Below are 20,780 nucleotides of genomic sequence, written 5' to 3'. Positions count from 1 at the left end.
AACAACTACAAACAACATACACACACACGCACACACACTTGCATTATAACAACAACAACAACAACGACAACCAAATATCATTTGATTTAAATTCATTTGGTTAAGATCATACGGAAGTTTCCATAAGCGCCAACCAAAGGTAAGTGCTGCATTGAATTGTTATTAATTAAAAATATTCAAGTATTTTTGAAAATGTACGCAAAGACTTTTATGTTTCATTTTTTAATTATTATAAATGTATTCAAAATTGAAATCTGTTTATTTCTTATTTGGAGATTAAAAGATTTTGCTTGCGTCTAAAAGAATTCAAATGCGCCCTATGAAGAATATTAACATTTTTAAAATTTTCCTAATAAAGGTATTCTAATTACGATAGAGATTAGCAAAAAAAATATAATTTGAAGGACCAAAACAAAGTTGCGCTACAAAATTCTGACTGTTGAATATTTAAGGGAGAATAAACTTTTAAACCTTTCTGATATACATTTCCGATAATTGAGTCCCCGCTAAAATCAATTGAGAATTATAACGCGCACGTCTATATTACTCCAGAAATACCAAGGCGTTTGTTATTTATAGGCTGAAAGCATATATTTCCGATAGAATTTCAAACTCAAGCATTTAAAATTAAACAAAATTGTTTAAAGAAAATTTTATAAATTTTTTTAATAATTCTAGTGTTAAAATGTGCATGATTTTTAAGACTTGCCAATATTTTAAACGATTTTAATTTGTTTTATTTTTATATTTTTTCCCACACCACTTCGTTTTTTCGTTGCATATATATCAATTTCTTATTGTGCGCACCCAAAAACAACAACAACTATATAATCAACTGTAACTTATGTATCATCACATGTATCACATATTATACGTATATATACAAATTGAATTCCTGTTCGTATCGATGTGCGTGGCTTATAATCCTTTGTTGCTCGCTTGCTTAATTCAAATACACGCTTACCAAATGCCTTACATCGAAAATAACAATTATTGCAATGGCAATACATACGCATACGCATACACCTACGCACACACGCATACCATACACATGCATACTACATATCACAGTGTGCTATCCTATCAGCCGGTCTTGCCACAAGTGGGTGTGGCCTTGCCCATACACGACACAATGACGGCAGATGCGGCCACATTGTTGCCCGCAACCCTACTGCCACCGCAGCAACAGCAACAACATCAACAAAAGCTCGCTACGGCCGAGAACAACAATGAGCTGGCCACGCCTCTGCCCACAACGCGGAACAGCTCATTGCATGCCACAGTACCAAAATCGCCGCCACGTTGGCCACTGCGGCCAGGTGTCATGTTGCACGTGAGCAGCGACACTAAAGAGAATCTTGCTGTGAATCGCATGACACTGAAACCGAATCCAAATCCAAACACAAATCCCAGTGCAAATGCGAGTCAATTGTCGGCACAGCTGAGCGCCGTACTGAACGATAGCCAAACTAACTCAAACAGCACAATGCTAACCGAGGTGGCGGTGACGGTGATAGAACAAGCAGCAGATACAGCAGCATCGACAGCAACGGCAGCATCGCCCGCAGCAATTGCAACAGCAGCAGCAGCTGCAGCTGCAGCAGCCAACCGTAGGCTGATGAAGACTAATCCGACTGACATTGCCTTGCCATCGACAGATGCAACAGACGCCGCTACAGCTGAGGCACTACCAGAGCTAACCGCGTGCCTTGCCAATCCTACTGCAACAACAGCTGCAACAGCAGGAGCAGCAGCAACAGCATCAGCGACTGCCGCTCCCAGCAGCATGCAGCGCATTTTGGACTTTGTGTTCAGGCGCGCGAAGCGGTCCAGCGATGATGGTACCCGGGACAGCCAGCGCAGTCATGTCGGTCTGTTGCAGACATTTTGGCGTGGGCGTGGCAGCCAAGAATCGCCCTTTGCGGCACAGCATCGCCTCAAGGGCATACGTTGCAGTGGCAGTGGTAATAACACATACATCTTGGACGACTATCAGCCCGTTTGTTAACTTATGATTTTTATTTTTTTATTTATCGTTTGCCTTTTATGTTGCATCGCATTGCGTATCATGCACACACACAAACGCGCGCACACACACACACACATGTATCTTCACGTATCGCTAGTCACCTACAAAAAGACGCCCACAGCAACAGCAACTAATTCAACCACAACATCAACAACAACAACAACAGCACCAGCAGCAACAACACCAACAATAAACAGTCCCAGCAGTGCCCAATCACATGCCTCTGTGACATTTCAAGCGCCTTCATTAGACAAGACGTCGCCAACAGACACCGCAGCAACAACAACAGCGGCAACAACAACACAAGCAATACCCGCAGCAGCAGCGGCAGCAGCAACAGTCCACGCTGGGCCTGGCGTGAGCTGCTTGGATCGACCACAGCGACCAGGCATATTGAAGTGTTCAACGCCCCCGCCGCGCCCACCGCCACCCATATTGCCGTTGCGTCATGGCCCTGGACAACAGCAGCTGTTGACCAGCAGCGGCCGCAGCAACATACACATCAGCAACAGTGGCAACCGCCCGCCTCTGCTCAAACGCACCGTTGTGGTGTCACCCAGCAAAGTCGAACGCGTCCAAAGTAAGAAGAAACTCACAAGTCATCTCATATATAGCTCATATACAGCCCAACATTCATTCACTCGCCCAACCCACTCTGCTCGTTGTGAACTCATAAATCATTTACATCGATTGCATTTCCAATTGAATTTTATGCCGTGTAGCCTATCTTTATTAATACTCTGTACATTTTTGCACAAATATCTCCAAGTGACTCTCGTATGCTCTAAACGTGTTGGTAATATTATTAGCCAAAGGTGACTAGGCAAATGTTTCATGCTCCCACCCCAACAAGAATACCTATATAAATTTACAGTTTAAGGCATAGAAATTTATTTGAAAAGCAATTGGGGGCTCATTGAAAAAGCTGAGTTGCAATTTCAGATGATTTGAAGATGAGACTCAGCATAGATTACTAAATTTTTTTGCAATAAATAAATCTCTTCTGCAACACAAGCGTTAAAGTCTATAATAAGGCTGCAAAACGGTTTGTAAACGAAACGGTTCCAGATCGTTATTCTTACTTATTTTCCATTTTTAGGCGATGTGTAGAACCATGTTTTGAACCAACACAAACCATGGCTCAAACCATCGATGAAATTTTTATAATAATTGCAGCCTTGGTATTTATAATGTGAAACACTTCCGTCCTCTTCTCAACCGTATTCCTGTCACAGTCACAGTCTCTCATAAGTTCATAACAAGCCCATTTAAGCATTAAACATTGTACATACATACACACACATGCATACTCTCAATTATTATTATCGCCATTTTCCTAATCTGTATCTCTTTGTGCCACAAACAAATCGCTGTAAGTAATTTACTTTAACGAATCAAGCGTCGAGGTCCTTATATAAGAAACAGAGAAGCGACAAGTAAGAGAAACGCATAACTTCAAAAGTTTATAGAACCAAAAATCATGAAGAACATCTGCTAACACAACAAGAAACTTGTCTCTAGTCAAAACTATCGATGTTCTTATCATTAATTAAATATTTAATTTTCGTTTGGCTTGCAATTTTTCAATGTTTCCATGTTGCCTGCTTGTGTATTGTCCTGGCCTGTGCGTGTTTCGCATTTCTGCATGAATTTCATATGTAATAAAACGAAGTAAAACTTCAAATCGAATAAAACTGAAATATTATGTAACTATAATTTCTATAGGTTTTCAATTTGAGTTAAAAAATCTTTAGCTTAGGTGTATGACAAAAAAAAATATTAAGTTTAATTTTAGTCTACATTTTGTTAGCCTACAAACCTTATAATTTTATAATTGACTAATTATATTCTCGTCTATTTTTTCCAATTATTTTCGGTTCTTTTTCTGATTTCAAAAAAAAAAAATAAACCAAAATTATTTTTGAAAAAAAATGTTTAAAAAAAAACCCAACGCTAATCGCCAAATCAACCGATCCGTATACGTATACTATATAGTACACGACAAGTCGTCTTCACTGGGGGATCCATTGACGGAACCTGGCGAGTATGAGAATCTACCGTTTCATGGTCTGCAAACGGCACCTAACAAGGTACAGTTAAACTTTTTCTCTTATTGTTTTTCCAATAAAAATACATAGATATGTTTTCAAAATACTGAATAATGAAACGAGTCGTTTAACACGCTCATACACACAACCGCACACACACACACACACACGCACACTCACACGCAACCACACACATTGCTAATCTCGCCTCGTATTACTATGTACTATATATGTATAAGTCTAAGCTTTATCTCAGTATATTGCCTCTTGTCTATGTCTATCTCTATCTCTGTCTGACTTATAGTTTTACTGGCCTCTAGTGTTATGCCAACTTCTATAAAAAATTGATTTCTTTTGTTTGTGTGTAAACAAATTTAACGTTAAAGCAAAGAGAAAACTCAATGATTTAGTTTTTTGTCATTTAAGTAAATATATTGTATAGAGAGGTGTCTATCTTAGCCATTTACGAGTAGTATATAACTAGCCTACTCCCTTCGCTTTTTTGCTCTCCATTGCCTAATGATGTCTCTCATTCATCATTCATTTGTCATTTGTGTCATCTTTTTCGTATTCTTTGTTTTATTTTTCCGATTTATTTCTTTTTCATTTATTTACAAGCAACATCCAAAATCAAGAATTTCCGTTTCAGTTTACGCAAAGAAACGGAAATAATCATGATTTATGTGTCGTCTAGTGAACTTTTTTTTTAAAAATATTTTTTCTTAAATTTAGTTTCCTTGGCATTGGTATCTATGGTATTTTAAAGACTTATTCCATTTATTGATATGAAATTCATATTGTTGTGTATATTCAAATATTATGTAGCATGTAGTATGTAAGTTTTTTACAATTTAATTTATTTTTATTATTGAAGAGAACTTTGAACAAATGTGAATGCACTAAATTTTTAAAATATGCGAGTTAAATGGAAAAATTTAGAGGCAGAAAATATGCGTTTTGCATATAAATTGATCTAAAAGTCAAAAAGACTTATTTATTTTATTTTTATCATGACTATAAAAAATGCCAAAAGGCGTGTGTGAGTTATCAAGCGCTTCAAATTAAAATAAACTTGACTCAAGCTCAAGTAAATGTTAAAATATTTACGATCTCCAACGCTGAGAATATTCAATGGTAATAAAATGTTAAAAGTAAAGTTCCCGTATAGCTCGCATATTTACAATACACACAAGTCCACATTCACTTTAAGAAACCTGTTCCCCTAAACTCCCCTAATATATGTGTTGTTTTCTAGTACTGACACATGCTCCAATTACAACAGTTGATACAGTTCACCCACAGCTTCACAGTCGTAACTAACCGATATGCAAACATCCATAACTAACTAAGACAACTAATCGAATGTTCTCTCTCTTAACTCTTTCACGCTGCTCCGCCGCATAACCAAATCAAATGCTGAAAACAAAAATAAAACAAACGCCCCTTGCATGTGCCCGCATCCGCATTCGCATTCGCATCGTATTCGTATCGTCTCGCATGGCAGTTCTCTACTACCCCTACAAATTTTAATAACAACACAAATGTGGTGCGCGTCGCTCCACGACCCAAGAGACTAAATGGAAATATTGGTCAAGCAATGAACAGCCAGCAGCTGCTGCATCACCAGACTCTTCAGCATCCGCATCCTCAACAGCAGCAAACACACTACTACGACCAACAAATGCAACAGCAGCAACAACAGCAGCAGCAACATCAGCAGCAACAACATCAGCAGTACAACACTTTGCAGTACGGGCGTGGCTGCACAGCCCCGCCCCCTCTTACGGCTCCACATAATCGCAGTCTGGATCAGCTCGAATCCAGCTCCGATCAAATACAATATAATCTAAGCAATTGCTTTCCCAAAAGCTACACCGAATACTACCAGCAGCATCATCATCAGCAGCAGCAGCAGCAGCAGCAACAAACACAGCAGCAACAATCTCAGCAACAGCAACAACAACAACAGTCGCATAAATTTCACACCAATTCCGCGTCCAATGCGCAGCTGTTGAATGCCATCGAGCATGATTATCAGCCCACATACGCGGTGGTTGAGCGTGTGCCACCGCCACCACCTGCGCCCAGTTCCGCGCTGCTCAACACGAATCCCTTTCTGGCCGCCAGCAACTTTAAGAAATACGATGCGGCCGGCGAGGAGCTGCTGGGTAGCATGCAGCGCAGCAAGCGCGGCAAGGCGGGCAGCCTGCTGGACCGCATGGACATGGATAAGAAATTCTACTCACTGAAGTTTCCCAATGGCGTCAACAAGCTGAAGAAGCCGGCCTACAATCTGAATGCCTCATTGGGAATGGCCACAACGACAACGGCGCCGAAATGCAAGCGGCATCATTCCTTTGCTGGTGGCAGCCATGGCGATATTGAATCCAACGGCAAGCCCATGCGCCTCTATGATCCGCCCGTCTATGAGAATGTGGCGGACAAATGTGGCGGCGATTTGGACATGGATATGGGCGGTGACGGCAGCAGCAGCAGCATTGGTCACAATATGAATCTGAATCATAATCTGAATCTGAATCTGGCCACAGTGCAGCTGCACACGCAGCCAGCTGCTGTCGTCTCGGCGAGCCACAAGAAGAAACATCACCATCGCCAGCACCAGCAAAAGGCTGATGCATCAGTTGGCGCCGTTGGCGCTGCAGCTGACTTTCAACTAATGGAGCCTGAACGCCTGAGCATTTATCGCAGCGATTCGGGCATATCCAATAGCTCCTATGAGTCCCAGCTGCCGGCACTGGGCCAGCGCACACCCAAAGCGCACAAGGCGGCATCCTCGGGCCTCAACCTGACCCGCAAGCCACTCTACATGAACGTGGAAGGGCAGCAGCAGCAGCAGCAGCAACAACAGCAGCAGCAGCAATTGGCACGTGCCGGCTCACCGGCGCACAATATTAATTCGTCCTATGAATCCGCCTCGTCGGCGCCCGTCACAGATCCCACCTCGCTCAGCTCATCCAATTCGCTTTACAGCAGCGGCATCGGCACCGTCAGCTCACGCTGTAATCGCCACTCGCAGCAGCAGCAGTCGCAGCAGCACCAGCATCAGCAGCATCAAAGGCAGCCAACGCCGGAAATCACAACACCTGAGGATTATGAGCAGTACCAACTGGGACATCAACCAGCGCATTCCACCTCCATGCTGTCGGTGGCCAGCAGCGTGAGTGCCGCCAGTCGTGGCAAGTGCAAGCCCTCCAGCACATCAACAATGCAACAGCTGCCACTTCGCTTAGGTCCACATGAGGTGCGTACACACTATTTCCTTTTCGCATTGGGCATAGGCATCTGCATCTGGCAGGCAGCTCATTATCCTGGGTGCAAAAACTTAAAATTCAACTCCAAATTTTCAACAAGCCGCACACTTTAAGTTAAAGTTTTATTTTATTGGTGTCTATTCTTGCGCAATATATATAAGGGACAGGAACACATTTGTGGGGTAGTTGATTATTGCCCAACCGAAATGGTTGAATTAATTACATTAACAGAACTATAAGTCCAAACAATTTGTGTTCTATTTCTAGAAGTTAATTCTTTGGGACAGACTTCAAAATTAATACTTTTGAGATAAAAGCAATCTTAAGAGCACGATTTCCAACTATTCCTTAGTTGATTTCAAGGCAGCAAGCCAGGTTTCAATTCAAGTTAGTTTTTACTGCGGGTTGAAACTTTCAATAAAAACAGCTTTCGAGAAAAACCACTATCCAACCAAAACCGGAAACTAGACATAATTTTAAAGTGAACAAATTTAAGTGTCTCTTGCTAACCATATGTTTTAGACATAAATGAAATGCTTAGAAGAACAGGCAATAATATACACAATTAAAAGATATAGAAAATCAAGTCCACGAAAACAGGAAACAGAGCTAAATCGACAAAAAAAAAATGAGCAAGGCTCAATTTTCTTTCGTTTTTGAATTAAACAACTTAAAATGTTATTTATTTTAAATTGATTTTATTTTTAATTTACTTTTATGATTTACACTTTTTTCTTTCACATGTCACGATTGCTTAATCTATATAATTTTGATGGAAATACACCACAAAAAAACAATATAATAATAACAACAACCACAACAACAACAACAACACAATCGTCATTGCATGCGCGATATCGCATTGAAAACATTGCAACCACGAAACTAACCACAGCAAACGCGATTGTTGGCCACTAATCCATTTTTAGCACTTAAACGGAACAGCAACATCAGCAACAACAACAGCAGCAGCAACGACAACAAAGGCAGCAGCAATGCCTGCAGTAAGAAATTACGACGACAGACCATCAGCGACCCCTACGCACATATCAAACGGCATTATGCCGGCGATGCCGATGCCTCTGTTGCCAGAAACAACAACAACAACAACGACGACGAAGGGAGCAACATCACAGAAGCCCTTGCAGCCAACAGTTATAGTGGCCCCAAAGCCGCGACAGCAGCAGCAGCAACGTCAGCAGCAGCAGCAACAGCAACGGCTGAGCAACAAATTAGCAACAACAACAACAGCCACGGCAACAATGGGCTTGGGCATGGGCGGGGGCGTGGCGATCATCAACAACAAATGCTAATGCCAAATGAATTGCTGCTGCAGGCAAGTCAATTAGCTGCCGCCGACTGCAATCAGAATTTAAGATATGTACCGCCCATGCCAAGTGCCACGCCTATGACACAACCCCTGGCTGGCGCCTACGATTGCCTGGTGGTGCGTCGCCCGATGCGCTTGCCGTTGCGCAAACACCACACCTTCCATTTCCAGACAACACAAACGGCCAACGGCAAATTGCAGCAGCTGCGCCGCCAACTGCAACAGCAACAACAGGAGAGGGAGCAACAGCAGCGGACGCAGGGTCCACTCATCTATCGTCCATTGGAGCTGAGTGAACGGCATGCCTTTAAGCCAATTTCACCAACACCTGCAACAACAACAGCGTCTGATTATGAAAAATGCCAAGAGAACGACACACAGCAGCAACAATCGCAGCAAGAACACCAGCAGCAGCAGCAGCAGCAGCAACAGCAACCAGCTACGGGTCAACTAAATCCCGCTGCCTCATTAGAGGCATTAGAGGTGTTAACTAAAACGCATCCGGACTTTATGTTTGTCCGAACAAGCGGCCAACAAAGCGAGCCGCTTGCTGCTGCTGTTACTGCAGCAGCAACAACAACAGCTGCTGCTGCTGCGGCAGTGGAGGAAGATGAGGACTTGGGCTACTCCTTTTGCGAGGAGGAGTACATGGTGGATGATGATGATAATGCTGATGATAATGCAGCAAGCCACAATCTTACGGCACCACCCACAACGCCCGCCCACAGCTCACAGAGTAGTGCAGCCATTGCAAATGCAACTGCGGGCGCACTGAGATACTTTCTGACTCAAAGCTATCGCGAGGTGCACATTTGAAATTCGAGGGGAGAACGTTAGACACAAAAGATACAAATGAGAAATTGACAGTTAGACAGGCCTAAATGACGCATACAAGGTATTTAGTAATTAAAGCTGAGGGAATAAAAACATATTTATATTTAGCATAATTCAAATTCAAATGATATAAGTAAACAGAATAAGAGAGATGTGTCGAAAGAACAGTTTAGTTACGAGTCACTAAAATACTTATATACAATAGCTTAGAGATTATTCAATCATCAAATCATTCAGCAAATGGTTCTCAATTTCATAAACTGGCATTTTGGCAGGGACTATAACCATTTCAACAGTCAGTATCCAATATCGTCGTGATGCATGCGATTCGCTATTGCCAACTGTTTACCCTGCTGTCATATTTTTCATCAACTTTTGCCAATGTTTTTACGTATTTTTATAAATATATATATATATATATATTTATTATTCATATATCAACTAATTGTAATAGAACATTTTGTGGCCCCTAGAGATGCCCAAAACACAACCTAATATGAAGAAATCGAATACACAAAAAGTCCACAGAGCAAAGTTGCAACTGTAGAGGCACTTATTGTTAGTGTATATAGTTAGCATAAATTTAAACTTGATGAACAAATATTAAAATTAATTTAAACTACAACTAAAGGAAAACAACAACAACAAATAATACACAAGCAAAATCAACGAGCATTATAAAGCTAAATACTAAACATTCCCAGAAGCACAACTAATTCATTCTTATATTAAATAAATATAATTAATAATTAAGTATTATACTAAGGCAACTCTGACTGTATGTGTGTTAAGTTTGAAGTAGTTTTGTGTAATGTATACAAATGAATATTTAAACAATTCAGATATATATGTGTAAGCACTTGTATTGTATATAGAAATGATTGGCTGCCCAACTTGAAGGTTTCTCTTACCACTGAGAGGCAACTGGGCGCAGCGTCTAGTTTATTTACTTGCTATTTATTTAATTAGTTGAATAAGAAAGGAAATAGAAACATACCATTGAAGTGAAAACCAAACAGAAGCCAAGCATTTTACTAAATTATTTAAAACCTATTATTTATTATGATTACTCTTAAATAAGAAAACCAAAGCAAATATTTAAAAAAGTTCACTTAAGCGGTATTAAATGCATTCTTCAAGCCTAACTCGCATAAACAAAACAAAAACTAACAAGTTTTCTTTTTACTTAAATAGAAATAACAATATTTGAAGTGTGTTCTAAATTACATATTAATTTCTTATAGCATGTGTCCGATTTTGAGGATCCATACAAAGGCAGCAATACCTATATATTCTAAATTTTTTTTGTATAACTTTCCACTAAATATCAAATGCCCAGCTAAATGTTTAATGTCACAATAGAAAAAGGTAAATCAATTATTCGTATATACCAAATTTTTAATAAATATTACTTTCTGTTATGGTCAAATGTTAATAATTTATTTCAACTGTCGTTCTGCTGTCCATTGAAAATGATGATGATAATGATGATGAATATGATATTGATTTCAGTTTCGATTCTTAAAATCGTTCCATATGCTATCTAAAACACACTTTTCACGCTCAGTTCTCTCTCATTTGCTTATTTACAAATACGACAGGCGTTATAGATTATTAATATGCATGAGAAGTGCGCTTTCTAACAATTGTTTCAAGCATGTTCCATTTAATGGTATTGCATACAAAATAATTATAAAGAAAACAACCTACTTTTTTTTCAATAATAATATAGCCACTGAATGCCGCAAGTTTCGATGATGAATTCATTTATGCCGATCTCGAGAGTCAGCATTATGGGCCCATCAATTACAAGGCCGCCTCGCTCTATGCCCAGGTCAAAAAGAACAAGAAAACGGGAGCTCTGGAGGAGCTGAAGCAATAATCTTGGAGACAAACGAATCTCCAAATATATTTTGAAGTGCATTTTGGTCTATTTTTTATGATGTTTATTCAATGAATTGTTGTTTATTTTTTATTATATAACCTTTTTTGCTTTTGTACTTAGCGCAAACGAAATGCGGACGATTGAGCTTCTGTAAACTGAAAATCGAAAAGTGTTTAAAGCAAATAAATAACGAATTTCTTAACTTTATGAAAAAGGCAAAAACAACAAAATGATATTAATTGTTATAACATAAAAATAATTAAATGAAAAAAATATATATAAAAACATATGTATATTATAAGTCACGCACTAAATTAACTAGCAAAACATTTTGACAGTCAATACACATACCTAAATAGGCCCATTAACAACAGTTAAAAAAAAAAACAAACAAAAACCAATTTCATAGTTTTTATCACTAAACAAAAACAAAAACAAACATAAGCAGGCATTGTACTTAGCAACAAGCGAATATATACATATATATATCAAAATAAAAATTACCAATTAAAATCGAAAAGTAATTAACGGAAACAACATTAAAACGAAAACATTTAATATGCAAGCAACCACTAACTTTAGTTAAACAAGAAAAAATAACTAACTTCGGCACGCCGAAAATTGAATACCCTTGTAGATATAAGGCTAACTATCTTGCAGACATGTCAAGCGAATAGCGAAGCTTAAAATTGCAGCGTTTGGCATATACAATTTCAAATAGTTCGTTATTGGACTCAAAGGTAAGAAAGGAAAGCAAAAACGCGCCTATGCAAAGGTTCACAAAGACAGCTGTAAAAGAGAGGAACTATTTGGAATATAAAGAGTTGCACACGGACTATATATAATTGATGGAGTCAAAGACGCCCTCATCTAAGTTGCAAATTTCGTGAGAAAATTATAATACTCTACAAGGGTATAAAATATAAAAAAAAAAATCAAATAAATACACGCATCAACAAATATATATTGATTTAATTTATTTCTTCTCTTGTGTATTTAAAATTAACCGCAAAACTATCAAACAGCTCCCAAATGCACACAATCATATGAAAAAAAAATTAATAAAAAAGAAGAGATTAAAAAAACCATCAAAACCAACATAAAGAGTTACGCAGACAAACAAAAAATTAGCTTCATTCAAGAGAAGAAAGAAAAAAACAGGAAATAAGGAACATTAGCATTAATATTAATTTTCATGGTTTTCTATTTGTATACAACAAACTAAAAAAAAAAAAAAACAAGTAATTAAAAAAAAATAGCCGAACAATACCAAATTATTGGTTATTAAAACCATAAATAATTGATATTAACGAACACACATCAAGAGGAAAACTAAAAGGAAAGTCAAATGAATTTTGTTATGCAATTTATTGTAATTAATTATAAATATTATTTATTATTAATTATGTGAAATACATCAAATTATAAATATATATATACACATATAGATACATACATGCATACATTATTGTATAATTATACACATAAATTATATAAATCAGCATTTACTTGAAAATGCCAGCAAAACAAATAAAACTTAATTAAATTAAAGTAATTGAAAAGCAGAGAGCAACCAAAAAGTGGAATTAAATTTAAATTAATAAACTTAGACTCAAGTACTTATATATACATACATATATATATATATGAAAATATATATATGCAGATGAAGGAACCCCGTAAATATACGAAGTAAAGTAAATTATGATGATGAACAAGTAAATAAATAAATTGTAAAATTACAAATTATGTGTTTTTATTGCTCAGCTGGCCCTTAATAAAGGATGATAGATGAGTTTTCAGCAATTAGACATGGGCTAAACGATTCCTTTGATGAGATGTTTCCTTCTCCCAGTTACATAAATCTGCACAAAACTATTATACTCGTTTTCAATAGGTGCAGAGTACAAAAACGACTTAATCAAAGATTTGACTGGTACGAAAATCGCCGAGAATTATCAAATCTTAAACTATGTTTAAAGTGCGAAGCTTTTGAAAATCTATCAGTGTTAAGCCGAAACCCTATTTTAATCTTATAAATAAAACAATAACGCAACGTTTTAGAAAATGTAAGAGACTTGAACATGTACAAATTAAGCTTCAGTCTGGCTGGAAGTACATTTTGTAAGCATTTCTCTTTTGGCAAAGCTAGAAACATGTAAATTGATTTGAATAATTAAAAAGTTGAATTGTTTACAAATGCAATGCAAACATAAGCATTTAAATCATTATCTATTTACATTTCAAACAAATGCAATGAAACTGATTTTATGTTTGTACATAATAGTGTACAAGTATTTGGCCCAATGAATCAGCCCGTAATTTTTTATTGAGTCTAGTTTATTGAGATTTTCCTCGGCTTCAGTTGCAGGATGCAACATGCAAATTGCAAAAATCAAAATCAGAATGGAATTTTTGTGCCAATTTTTGCATATTAGTTGCCCCGAAAGTGCAGCACACTCATACACACACAGATACACACAGACATACAACCCTTTCTTCTGCACGGTTTTTGTCCGCATGCTCGTTCAGAATTTCGTCCCGTGTGTCATTTCCGTGCAACGTAACTGAATTCGGTTATTGCTTCCTGCGATGTTGCAGCGCTGTCATTTCCGTTGCTGCCAAACACACACACACACACACACACACACACACACACACACACAGGCACACACACATAAGCCCACCTATATACGCACACACACATGCTTCCGAGCCGAGGTCATTTGGTAAAAGATTTTGGGTCTATTAATTGACGCTTACAGTTTGGGTATATTTCGGTCAACATTTAGAAATTCGAAACTCATATTTGTTTTAACAAAAAATAAAAACTTTTCACTTTTGTCGCACTTCCGTTTACACACACACACACACACCTATGCTCACACATGCAAAAGAAAACCGCATTCATTTCCGAAATTTCATTGAATTACATTTAATTTTTAATGCTCTGCTTCAATTGTTGTTGAGGCTGTGCATATGTCGTTGTGTATGTGGTTAGATATTGCTACTAATTAGAATTCAAAAATTGTGTGCAACATTTTAGTCAGCTATTTGACCTAATTCGCAAACTTGAATCAGACTAATTCAATCGGTTGCGATTGGAATTCACAAAAGCGAGTTGTGGCAACTCGATAAAAACGATTTGCGCTGTCATTAAGTGCATTTAACATACTCAGCTTACAGTGCAACCCATTGACTTGCCATTTACCCAGAAATTTTCTAAACAATTACGTGCCTAGTGAGCTCATAAAAACTCAAATACCAAAAACAAGCTGACTGCAGCCAGGTCGGTCAGCCGCCAGGCTTGGCAATTACTAATTGCCGGACTACGAGCACGTTGCCAGACCCCGTACAACAATCGTTTGGAACTGGAAGGAACAGTGGCAACTGTTGGCCTCGTTTTTTGGGCTCTGTTGCTCTGCTCAACTAATGGCCGTAATTCGCCTTTGCAGTGACCCCTAAATAAATGGACAGCAGGACAACAACACCTGCCGCCTGGCGTCCAGATGCAAAGGACAAACTTTTTGTCTCAACTTTTTGTGCCCTTTTATACCCTGTAATAATTAAATGGGCATAACATATAGGCTATGCCTCTGCAGGCACAGAAGAGAACGAGAGAAACGTTTCATTTTTACAAAAAAAAAGTGTATAACCGTGTGTTTAAATACATTTGCAATACCTTTATTTTTACCATTTCATAAAAAGCTGAACACAAAATTGTGCATATAAAGCTATAATAAAAAAATTGAAAAGTACTTATTTATATTTCAAATAAAATTTGTAAAAACATTTGCCACACTAATAAGGACCAATTACAGGATATCATCTGGTGGAGCAGCCTTTCTTTTGTAACTAGGTGTGTGTTTGTATGTGTCAAAGTGTCTCTTCTAATGACACGTTGCAGTGGCAGACAACAGCAGACAAAACTACATAATTTTCAAAACAAGAACAACAATGGACAGCCCAGTTACTCTTCTGCTGTTGTTGTTGTTGTTGTTGTCCGTCTGTTGTTAATGGCGCCGAAAAGTATGCAAAACAAACATTGGCCAACAGCCTGGCAGACAGACAAAAGAGTCACACAGACCAGAATGAAGTTGAGCTTGATGCAGAGTACATGACATTTAATGGTGCCAACTGTTGTCTAACAATATGCCTCCAGGCCGGCCACTCGGTCATTGTGTCAGCTTGTCAGCTACTTTGTTCTGCCCGTGACTCACACTCACTCATATTCAGTTCAGCTAACTAACATTCATTCGTTATTCACAAACTTTTTTACGCCCTGACAGACCAAATAATGCACTTTTAAATTAAAGTCTGCTGCGATTGGATGCCGCAGCACTATGCAGCTGCAACTGCAACAGGCAAAGCCAGCGAGGTCACGTGCCTCTCCAGCTGGTTGGTTGCCCAAGAAAACAAACCGCCAACTGACTGGGCATAAACTTTGCCAACTAAAACAAAAGCCAACTGTCTCAGCACTGTCAACTTGGTGCTCAGGTGGCACAACGACCAACTGGCAACAACAGATGCCATTTGTGGTGGGTGAAACAGGTTCACTGAAGCTGACATTGAACGGCAGGTTTGTATTTACAAGTGATTTCTACTTAGTTGAAACTTAAACTATGTGAAGTATTTAATTAAATGGATAAATCCCTCTCAATTATATCAATTTTATTTTGCACAGCATAAGATGAATTTAACAGGGTAGAAAAAGCAGAAATCTATTAATTTACAATATATATATCGACTTATATATCGACTTAATTCGCAGCTTTCTTATTATACGTAGATATATACAAAAATGAGCTTCATTTGACTTTTGCAAATATTGAGTCAAATGTTTTGATTGCTTTAAGCTGCAACACCTTTGCGTACAACTGTGCGTATGATTTGCATTGGTTGGTTGTGCGTTGTGTGCCGTACGTGAGCAGCAGCAGAAATCAGCCTTGGGGCTATAATCAGCAGCAGCGACACACGCATAAATTATAAGCAATACACTGTGCTACTACAACAACAACAGCAATAGCTACAACTACATCAACACTGCAGAGCACAACAGAAGCGAATGGCTTTGGATGGTTGAAGACGGAATCGTGCTCGATTCGTGAATGCCAAAATACAAACTCTCATAATTTCCATGTCAGTCTGGCTGATTGACGCTGACGATGACGATGACGAAAACGACGACGACGAGGATGTTGTCAATGGCTGCTCTGATCAGCACGAAGCACAGCTTCGATGCTATGGATGATGACACCAACCTACAGCCACACAGTTCATAAACCAGAACAGAATAGAACGGAGAGGAGCGGTGCTATGTAGAGTACAGACTAGTAAAACCTTTTTGGAAAGCAATGACACATTTTGATGGCACTACAATCACAACAGCAACAGCAGTTGCAGCAACAACAGCAACAACTGTTGCAACTGCTGTGCGGAAGCTGTTGCAGCATACAAAATTCCAAAGGTGAACGAGCAACTGAGATGGTGACAATGAAGGGTAACGGGCACATGGGCGGTTCAGACATTGAGCCAGCCGGAAGTTAATCCCGTGCAGCAGCAGCAACAGCAACAGCAGCAGCAGCAGTGTCAAATGAACTTACAGCAATTGTCAAAGTTGCATCAGTGAAACAAAATAAAATAAAATAAAATATGGGAAATTATTACGAAAAGCTTCTTAAAAACATTTATACAAGTTTATTTAAACTAAATTGCATGAGCAAACTGCAATTGCTTAAGCTTACAGCTGCAGGTTTTAAAACTATTAACCACTAATAACATCTCAAGATGCAAACATCGATGACATACGGCTTTAAAGAAACTAACATTCTATATTTTAAACCAAATTTTGTTTCATAGCATATTCATCCCATTTTGAAGCACATGAAAATAAGTTGGTCTCTTAACAATTGACTCTGTATAAGAAGAAAGAAGGTGTATATTGGCTGTATATACGAAAACAATTATTCAGCGATGCGAGACAGTCGTAAAAGCATGCGGAAGTTGTTTAGTTTTTGTGGACATTAGAAGGCTATTAATTATAATAATTTAATTAATATATCCTACAGCCTTAGACTTAGAAACATTAAGTTCGTCAAGTAGTCTTTATGAAGCAACTTCTTAGCCTCTAGTTAGCTATTACCACACTGTGTACAGCGCTTTGCGCTCTTTGTTGCAACCTTCAATAATGTTGTCACTTGGTTTACTTAGCTTTTGGCACCACACTTATTGTCCACGGCTGAAGACGGAAAACTGTTCCAGTTGTTGTCATCGTCGTCATCGGCAATATTGTGAACTGTATCCCCTCAAAAGGGCTTGTCTCTTGCTACACCTGCTGCAGCTGCTACAATAGCTTGCACAATCAGAGTTCATTTGCAATGTTTGCGCAAAGATTCGAAATGCCAAAACGGTGCCCCAATCAGAAACAGCAGTTCCTACTCCTGGTTCAGTTCCGACTCACTCTCTCTCTCTCTCGCTCTCCCTCACTCACTCTCTTATTCGCCAGTCCAGTCACATTGACAACTCTTTGAACAACTTTAAGCACCATACCAGCTAGCCCCACACCCCACCCCCTCTGAACAATGCAGGCGACCAAAGTTTGTGTCCAATATTGAGCCAAGTTTCAGTGCCTGTACCGGGGACATAGACATGACCGTTGTTACTGACAACGGCTGAGCTTCTCGTTGCCTGGGCTTTGTGCATTCGTGTTGTGCAAGCGCTGACAAGCTGATTGTTAGATGATGCGGAAAGTGAAAGCGTGAAGAGTGTTCAGACTGGCAATAATTTTGATACAGCTTACAGTTCTACATGTCGAGTAAGAGATGCGTGCCCATCGGATTTTACCTGCACAGCACGAAACGAACATCAACCATAATTTGGTAAGCTACACGGCCAAACATTTTACCAATAAGACACTCTTAACTTTTTACCAGCAATAGGACACATATATACTAGAAGATGGCCTAAGCTGAGATTTGAATTGCATTATCTTGTATTATTATTTAAACCTAGGTACTCACCCAATAAATCGCAGCCACAAGAACGATTAATTTATTTTCATCTGTTGCTGAAGTTAATAAAATAAATTTATTTATGCACATGACTGAAAAAAAAACAAAAGAAGTAGAAAGCGAAGATCAGCACAAAATAAAAGGTATAAAATGAGAGAATAATTCATAAATAAATAAATATCTTAATGAAGTGGAGCACTAGAAGGTAAATTATACTGAGAATATGATTAAAGATAAAGTTAATTTAATTCCTAAAGAACCTGTTAATAAAATACTTATAGTTATTGAGTTATTTTATTGCTTTTGCATTGGTCTTTGAGATATAACTAACACCAATAGCCTTAACGTCCTTTTTGAAATTTTAAAAATTATTTTTTTGCTTAGAACAGAATTTTCATTATTTTTTCATGTATGACAAAATACAAGCAAATCTGCTATAATTCCTTCCATTTAATCTAAGACATTCTTATCGCTTTGACATTTTAGCCCAAAGGCATAAGTTTAAAAACATTCCCACTCTTTAGTTTGATATTTTGCTTCTTTGTTTTTCCAACTGCCAAGTCTTGTTATAATCTGTCCGTCGTTTTTCATTTGCCTTGCCAGCTATGTCGCTGACAGGTCAAAAACTTTCGACACTTAATAAATTATGCCCATAGGCTGTGCTCCAGAACAGGGCAGAGAAAAAGTGTCTGGTCAAAAAACGAGCGACAGCGTTAATTGGCAGATATCATGACTGACATTCCGACAACAAGTTCCGGCTGTACTAGTTATACTCTTGCAATGCACTCACGACTACATAAGGCTACCTGTTTAACGTTGGCAAGGAGAGTGAATGCGGCTAAAGCTGTCCCTTTTCTGCAGGCTGTACATATGTCAGTGCCAGATGTATAGGAACTCTTTATTCTTTGTTACCCTAGAGAACTATGAACTATGTGTTTCCCACATATGAGAACGTATAATCATCATCCTTACGCCACATATCAGCAAGAGTATTTAAACTTCAGCTCACTGCCAACTGCTGCATTTTGCTTTTTCTATATTTTTGAGGTTTTTTGCCTTTTTATTTTTTTAATTACGAGCAAACATTTGCTCGTCAATGCACATTTAGAGCCGCTCGGCTGGAAAACCTTAATTAAACACTTGACTTTTGCAGCGGCTTTCCGTTGTGAAGGGCGTTTGGCAACTATGGCAACTATTTTTCAATTCACAAAGTCCTTACGTCCTCTTCCAAAGTTTTTCCATGTGTATGTGTGTGTAAAAGTCGAGTGAGAAAAACTACAAAACAGTTTGCCAGATGATGAGAATAGAACGGGAGCTGCTAATGATCATAATGATGACGATAATGACGATGATGATGATGGCACTTAACGGAAACACATGACGTCGACTTCAACGTTTGACGTAAACGTCAGACGGCGACGGCGACGGCGACGTCGACGCTTGAATTAAATTTTATTTTCATTTCAACTTTCGTGTTATAGGCAAAGAGCCAACAGCCCAGGCAACTTTGTTAATTTATTTAAGCAACATTCTTATTTATATGTGTATGCTTGTGTGCTTGCATGTGTTTCGGTGTGTGTGTGAGTGTGTGTGTGTTTACTAGTGAGTGTGCACATCTGACGGATGTTTCTGTCATTAAGCAAAACTTTCGTCAAAGCATAAAATTTGTTGCCGTTCACACAGAGAAACAGTGCAAGAGAGTGGTAAAGCGAGTAGGAGACAGCGAGATATGTAGTGAGTGAGAAAGGGAGAGAGAGAATCTGAAGTGAAGGCAAGTTATATTTTTACTACTTATAAGCAGTCCGCTTTGGCATTTTATGCTTTTGCCTTTTGCTGCATTAAAATGGAGCGTGTTTTAATGCAGCTACTATCTACCCCATACCCCTTCCCCATTACCCATGCCACCCCCTACCCCTACCCGACAGCACAGACGTTCAAAGCGTCCACAAAGCAGCTGTATAAGAAGAGCAGCTTATAAATACTTATGAAGTGTTCACCTGACAGGTGAAGAAAGATGGTTGGGTAGTGAAGCATGCATAAAAGTATTGCTAATACGGTTTGCGCTTTGTGAGAGGATTGTCGGGCTGCATTAAGTGCTCGAGAGGTACTTAACTAGCCGGAGTTGTTGTGCCAAAGACAGCGGCAAGATAAATGAAAACAAATAAGAGGAAAAACTTGCCTCTCGCAAATATTATATAAATGTAGCTCGAGTAGTTTAGCACTTAAGTAGCTGAGTCCGCATTTATTTATATATTTAAATGATATAAAATTAATCCAATCAAAAATGTCAGGCAAGTTGTTGGAAGAAACTGGAAAGTCATTCTTTAAGAATCATAAACAAAAGATTTGTTAAAATCGCGTGAAAATATTCA

The 20,780-nt window shown here is 38.5% G+C and overlaps 1 protein-coding gene across 15 annotated transcripts in view; it reads left to right on the top strand.

Moving 5' to 3' along the window:
- Nucleotides 1–12,688, top strand: part of nrm (neuromusculin) — a 220,550-nt gene extending 207,862 nt beyond the window's left edge. For 6 of the 15 annotated variants that reach the window (XM_070208067.1, XM_070208063.1, XM_070208064.1 and 3 more), the window contains 6 exons: nt 106–139; nt 1,072–1,964; nt 2,127–2,609; nt 4,025–4,119; nt 5,582–7,339; nt 8,245–10,881. In XM_070208067.1, coding sequence (XP_070064168.1) covers nt 106–139; nt 1,072–1,964; nt 2,127–2,609; nt 4,025–4,119; nt 5,582–7,339; nt 8,245–9,495 — 4,514 coding nt within the window. In that variant the 3' untranslated portion in view covers nt 9,496–10,881. Of the gene's footprint in view, nt 1–105; nt 140–1,071; nt 1,965–2,126; nt 2,610–4,024; nt 4,120–5,581; nt 7,340–8,244; nt 10,882–11,245 lie in introns of those variants that run through there. The other 9 variants (XM_070208071.1, XM_070208069.1, XM_070208074.1 and 6 more) reach the window with 7 other exon arrangements.
- The last annotated feature ends 8,092 nt before the right edge of the window (nt 12,689–20,780 follow it).

Source organism: Drosophila virilis, chromosome 3 (genome assembly GCF_030788295.1).
Source record: "Drosophila virilis strain 15010-1051.87 chromosome 3, Dvir_AGI_RSII-ME, whole genome shotgun sequence".
Taxonomy (NCBI): Eukaryota; Metazoa; Arthropoda; class Insecta; order Diptera; family Drosophilidae; genus Drosophila; species Drosophila virilis.
This window is presented reverse-complemented; position numbering and strand designations above follow the sequence as displayed.